At 50.8% G+C, this 6,000-nt stretch overlaps 2 protein-coding genes across 2 annotated transcripts; one reads left to right on the top strand and one right to left on the bottom strand.

Moving 5' to 3' along the window:
• Positions 1-588: 588 nt before the first annotated feature.
• On the top strand, positions 589-3,055 carry GUITHDRAFT_137402 (hypothetical protein; the record flags this gene model as incomplete). Its single annotated transcript, XM_005834559.1, has 15 exons — positions 589-593; positions 629-670; positions 741-791; positions 849-971; positions 1,160-1,245; positions 1,294-1,394; positions 1,452-1,522; positions 1,568-1,658; positions 1,888-1,933; positions 1,982-2,027; positions 2,093-2,270; positions 2,529-2,573; positions 2,711-2,905; positions 2,952-3,000; positions 3,033-3,055. 15 exons carry the CDS (start codon positions 589-591, stop codon positions 3,053-3,055), a joined length of 1,152 nt encoding a protein of 383 aa, XP_005834616.1.
• A 100-nt stretch (positions 3,056-3,155) lies between these two features.
• GUITHDRAFT_152044 (hypothetical protein) lies at positions 3,156-4,798 on the bottom strand. Its single transcript, XM_005834558.1, has 5 exons — positions 4,237-4,798; positions 3,984-4,183; positions 3,678-3,930; positions 3,549-3,628; positions 3,156-3,499 (listed from the first exon to the last, which is right to left on the bottom strand). The coding sequence occupies exons 1-5, from the start codon at positions 4,534-4,536 to the stop codon at positions 3,397-3,399; spliced, it is 936 nt and encodes a 311-aa protein (XP_005834615.1). The 5' UTR covers positions 4,537-4,798; the 3' UTR covers positions 3,156-3,396.
• Between the last annotated feature and the right edge of the window lie 1,202 nt (positions 4,799-6,000).

Genomic DNA, 6,000 nt, shown 5'->3' with positions numbered 1-6,000 from the left:
TCGCCGCCCCTGACGTCTGTGTTGTGAGACCTGCTGGGCACGTGTAGCAGGCCGTCTGCTGGGTGTCATTCCCGTAGCTGCCAGCTGGACAAGGAACGCACTCCACCTGCCCCTCCTTGTCCTGGTATCTCCCCGAAGGACAGGCAGCGCAAGACACGTTCCCCTGCTCCTCCACTCCGAACTTGCCGACGGGACAAGCTTCGCATAAGGTTCGATTCTCAGATGAAGTCTTGCCGACCTGGCGGAGGGGAGGGGAGGGGCAAATGGCGATAAGCGAGTGGACGGACTAGGAAAGTAGTACTGTTAGGCCAAAATCTTTGACAATAATGATCGTCCACAAAACTTTGAAGGAGATTGAATACTTTGAGGGAGATTGAGATTCCAGCGCGTTCTTTCATAGGCTGATATGAACTTTCCGAATGAGAGTACAGAAAGTGTGGAAAGGATCTACACCGATACCTGCTAACTCTTGTATCATCGACAGACAAGTGTGTTGAAGGCACAGGCGATCGTCAATGGACTGGTCGAATAGAAGCTGGGGGCGATAAAGAGGAGGAGGGGAAGGGGAAGGGGAAGGGGAAGAGGGGGATGAGGTGTGGGGTTTGCGATCGGCCTGATCTTGTCACAGGTCACTCAACAAGGTTGGAGAGCTGAGAGGGCACGAGTCAAGGTCTTTCTTGCCCTCTCACCGCAAGTACTCACCCTTGCTCCTCCTACAGAGTGTTTTCTTGCTGCTTCAGCCCAGTGGATGAAACGTTGTTAGCGACTTGCTCCGAAGACAACACGTGCCGGTATGGGATGGTTCGGATAGTTTCTGTTGTCCTCTCCTCACGTCGGCAACGATGTAGAGTGTGGGATATCGCGCATTGTGAACAGCTGAAGATCCTGCGCGGGCATGCAGAAGCGATTTATGCTGTGTCATGGTCCCCCGATGGAAGGTGGACGCTATCTCTGTTAGTTGTGATGGAGCTGTGAGTGAAAGATGGGGAGGGGGAAATATAGTAGACGAGTGAATGGATGGTAACGATGGTCTGACAGATGTTCGTCTATGTTGCTGATATTGTACAACATGATGATGATGATGATGATGATGATGATGATGATAATGATAATGGCTGTAGTGATGGTGTCGGTGTTGGTGGACTCATTCTCGTTCAAGGTCTGTGTTGACAGCTGGATCGGATGGAGAGATCAAAATTTGGGATTGGAGGAAAGGAAAGGAGATCAAATCCTTGAAGCCGAAAGGTGGCCTTGGGACTGTAACGGGGGGAGTTAATGATGCTCATTGGGCAGGGGACGTGTTTGCTGCCTCCTATGTGGACAACGGCAACATCGTGAGTGCTGCTGACAACGTTGTGTCCTTGTGGGACCTGGAGGCTGGGTGCATCATCAAGGTAAGGCGGAGCAGGTGAAGTGAGTCCGCTCCTCTCAACCTCGCTCCTCCGCTGCAGGAACGAACGATCAACGCTGAGACAGACTACGTCTTTGGGGGTGAGAGCAGGAACCCTGACAAGATCCCATGGTGACGCAGCTCTGCCTGTGGATCGCGGCCTGAGGGAGCTGCCAGGGTCTTCTGCCTAGAGCGCGATATGCAGAGGAAAGGCTTTGTGCTCGGGGTGAGCGACGCGACTATCCGATACCTAGATCATGATTTGGAGGTAAGAACACCGCGTGTGTCCCCTGTCTCTTCCTCCTCGTCTCCTTGGGACTCGACTCTTCTCCTGCTTCTTTTGCTCTTACCCTTCATTGTTTGTTCACAATCGTATCACCTTCTCCCTTGTATCGTCCTCCCTCCCCTCCTCTCCTCCCAGCATGTTCAGCTAGCGGGGCCAGGAACGAGTTGTTCTCCGCGGTCACTCGAAGGACGTCTGCTGTCTCTGCATGAAGGACGACGGGAGCGAACTGCTATCAGGGTCAGGAGACCACCTCACAGGTAGCGTGCAAGTCGTTTGTTCTGTGTTGGTATGAAGATTCATGGAAGGCGTCTGGGATCTTCGACAGCTTCAAGCGAGGATTGTTCTGAGGGGGTGAGAGGAGGAAGAGGAGCAGAGTTTGATCTCCTCTAAATCTTCCTTTCACCTATAGCCACCAGAACTCAGTACATGACTGCTGTTACTGGCCGGGTCGGAACAGAGGCTGGGGCCATTCTTGGCGTGTTCACGTATGAAGCAGGTTCGAACAACATCTGCAGCGTCTCCATGGACAAGACCATGAAGATTTGGAACGGGGATGATGGAAGCTGTTTGCACACGGACGGCCCTGGAGCCACGGTGCCGTTATACCATCTTGTTCCTACCATCTTGTTGTGTACATCTCGCTGTTGGTTTACTTGTCGTTGTGATATCTGCCCAACTTCCTCTCCTATCTCTTTCTTCGAGCCTCCCTCTCTCCCTCCTCTCTTGTCTTCTTTTACTACTTTCATCCCCTTCCCCAGCCTGTTCACATCAACTCTCCTCTCCTCCCCCTGTCTCCAGTTCGATTCTTGTCCTCGATCTTGACTCTGCCTGCGGAAAATGTTCGCAATACAGGCCAAGTTGTGCATAGCTCCTTGCAAAGGGCTTCAGGGCGTCGTGGTGGGAGGAGGAGAAAACAAATCTCTCTTCGGCCAAGATTTCAGGTCTAAGGACAAAACGTCTCCCATTGCGAGGGTTAATATGGAAGCAGGCTTCTGCTGCTTTCCTCCGACGGAGAAGTTCTGCAGAGACTGCAGAGTCGAGCGCAGAGGAGGAGCATGGAGCCGGAAGTGGAGGGGAATGGAGAGAAGGGGGAGGAGGAGGGAGAGGAAGAAATAGATGAGTCCCTCCAAGGGATGCTAGACGAGCTGGAGGAGAAGGAGGTTCTGCTGCAGGCCATGAAGCTGGAAGAGGAGGATATTGAGGACCTCTCGCTGAAAGAAAGATTGAACGTGAGACTTTCTACCTCCTCAGCTTCTCTCCTGACGGTCACTCCAGATGAGCAAGTCAATGCGAGGGATGGCAGACAGTGTTAAGGGTCATGCAGGTGATGGGGATTGTACTGCTGTGGGTTGCAAGGGTGGGGCAGAAGGAACATCTGATGCTGGTGCATATCATGTGTGGCGATTGAGGTTGCTGTCATATGCAATGAGGATGCGACTTGTTGTTGTACTGCTTTGTTGACTCGGGAGCAGATGAGGTGCTACGTTCGAGATTCATCAAACTCTTGCAGTCGCAGGCTCAGCGTCTCCTCTTCGACATTGACGAAGACTCTCCGAAACATGCACAGGAGGAGCTCGAGCGAGTGCAGAGCATGCTGGGGAATGGAAACACGGGTTCCTAACGACATGTTTGTAATCACACCAATCGAAAAAATGGACACGCCTGCCGAACTTTCGCTCTGCAAGTCTTGACATGTACATGTGGACCTTCCTAGCGGTCCTCAGGCTTCAAGAGGCTTCCCTACGAAGCTGTCGATCTTCGCCGGGTTCCGTGGGATAGCACGAGAACCCAGCAACGTCCGCGCGATCTCCGAAGTAGCAGTTCTGAGGTCAAGTCAGAAGATGAACGACAGGAGACGATGTGTTCTCTTACCCATCCGAATACTCCTCGTAGTTCTCCATCAGCCTCTCGGGTGACACCAAAGTTCTGCAGAAAGACTTGCAATTCAACATCTGAACAGCAAAGTTAGTTTCATCTCTTCTCCCTCAAGAAGCTGCTCACCGCTTGCCACCAAAGATGCAACCTCGCATATTCCTCAGTGTTGGGCACTTGAAAGTTCCGGTATGGACCCAGCACACAGAGAAAGCGGAACCACCATGGCGCAAGAGAGAGGTCGGCGAGACTGTATCGTCCCTCCCCCAAGAAGAATCCAGACGATGAAATGGACAGCATGAAGTTGTTTGCATATCTCAACCCCGCCAACAGCTTCACATGAGCATCTTCTCTGCCCGCTTGATCCGCTGTCATTAAAAGTCTGCAAAGTGGGTCAGCAACGGTGTTTTCAGAAATTTTCATCGTTCATGTCACCGGTAAAAGCAAGGGATCACTTGGCTGCTGATATGCTCCCAGAAGATCCTTACTTTGGTTCTTTCTTGCACGTTCCAAGGCTGCAAAATCCCATGATTCCTTCCATCGTCTGTACGTTGTCGCGATGGCTCGAAGACGTCGGAAAGATATTCACAAATCACCATACTATCATTTACACCGAATCCATCGTGATTGATGGCCTGCAAAGAAATACAATAAGCCAAGCGCGATAAAGCAAGGAGAGATAGCTCACCGGAACCAACCCTCGTGGGCTCACATCCACAAAATCAGGGTATTGCTGACGCTTGGCATCGATTGAAAGCGGTTGTTTTGTGCAACCACCATCACTACGAGTTTCATAAGGGTTGATTTCAATCCACTGGTACTGAATGATGTCTCTCTCTACCAATTCTTCCAAATAGGCCCAAACGCGCTGAGCAAACGGGCAGAACCAGGAGCTATACAGCGTGATATCGGGGTTGGTTGTTTGCTGCCTGCAAAGAATCGTTTCTTCGCCCCCCAGATGTATGGAGGGAGAAATGTCGATACGCATGCCGGAAAGAGAGGACCCTTGTGCTAGGTTCAGCAAGGAGCTTATCTTGTGGCTAAAAGCAGGCGCTGAGAGATCAGACAAGCTCCAACAGCAAGGAACAGAATCGTGGCGATGCAGGAGAGCTGAGAGGAATGGGGCTGAGAGGGAGGTGGTGCAGGACGATATTCAGATACGCGCAACAACTAGAGAAGGGACGTGCAACGACATCACAAGAGCTTTGTATCCATCTCACCGCGCGGATGGGGGAGACAACAGTGGAGCCACCTGATATCCGTAGGACCAGGGGGTACGGGGTGGTCTCAAAGAGAAAGCAGGGGTAGGGGTATCTTGAGGGGCAATATATAGTACCCTCAAATTTTGCTTGCAATGAGGGGTGGTGAGGGTACTTGTTTTGAGCTTGATTTCCATGGGGGTGTGCAATTATTTTTGAGGGTAGGGGTGTTTCAAAAGGGGGTAGGGGTACCTTTTCGTCAATCCAAGAAGTCAATCCAGTCAATTAGGAAAATAATTTATATGAAGAAAGGGGTACTTGTCAGTAATTATGGGGGTAGAGTGCAGGAAATGCAAGCATTGATGCGGGTCGAGGTCACGGTCCCACCTGATGGGTGGTAGGGGTATTTTATGAAAGGGTAGTGGGTAGTAGAGGCGGTGTGTAGTAGCATAGTTTGGAATGGGGCGAAAAATGAAAAATGAATGTGGGGTGGTGGGTAGTGACCCCACCCATGTTGCTTAGGACGAGCCCAGTCACACAAGAAAAGGACCCCTCTTTGTGAAACCTGGAGATCACAGTTTGTCACGGGTGAAGGGAGGTCAATCCGAAACAGATAGGTTTGGAGCCTCAACCCCTTTGCCTCAATCAGACGGTAGGGTAATCATTGTACCCCTCCTTTTCATATCGCATCGTAACAGAATACCAGGGGTACAGAAATCGTATCACGGGTCCATAATTAGGTAGGGATGGAATAGATCTGAAAACGAATCGCTTTGAGGATGTACCGGGAGGCCCCGCTTCGCTTTACAATCATTTTAGTCCAAACCCCTCAATTACCACCCACCCCACCGTGATGGGTAGTTTGCTTTACACACTGCTTTTAACCCTACCCACAACGAATTGAGGTATAAGAACCTGGTAGTCTCTAATGTTGAGTTATACATTTCGCTTGTAACTGACCACCCACCCTCCTCCTTCAATTTGCCTTGTCCTATCTCTGAGGAGTCCTTGAGGGATGCTTGTGTGGTAAAAAAGGGATCTGATCCCGTTTTTATATTCTGAGTTTTAGACCTTCGAGGGCCATAGAAGTTCGACGGGTCTCGTCGACAGGATGCTTTTGATAATTTGACCCCTACCTTTTCCATGCTTTTGGTAGGTAGTGCCCACCTTGAAGAGATTTTTAAATCTAATTTTAGCATATCTGGGGAGTAGCGTGATTGTATCGCGCGAGAGAATGTCGGTCACGCGAGCGC

The sequence above is a fragment of the Guillardia theta genome (assembly GCF_000315625.1).
Source record: "Guillardia theta CCMP2712 unplaced genomic scaffold GUITHscaffold_25, whole genome shotgun sequence".
In the NCBI taxonomy this organism is placed as follows: domain Eukaryota; class Cryptophyceae; order Pyrenomonadales; family Geminigeraceae; genus Guillardia; species Guillardia theta.
Note: the sequence above shows the minus strand (reverse complement) of the source record. Positions and strands in the feature narration are given on the sequence as shown.

Coding starts and splice junctions, on each gene's coding strand:
- GUITHDRAFT_152044 (XM_005834558.1), bottom strand. CDS start 4,536: ATGCGTATCGACATTTCTCCCTCCATACATCTGGGGGGCGAAGAAACG. Junction 4,184..4,236: donor GCCCACGAGGGTTGGTTCCG/GTGAGCTATCTC, acceptor ATTTCTTTGCAG/GCCATCAATCACGATGGATT. Junction 3,500..3,548: donor TACGAGGAGTATTCGGATGG/GTAAGAGAACAC, acceptor ACTTGACCTCAG/AACTGCTACTTCGGAGATCG.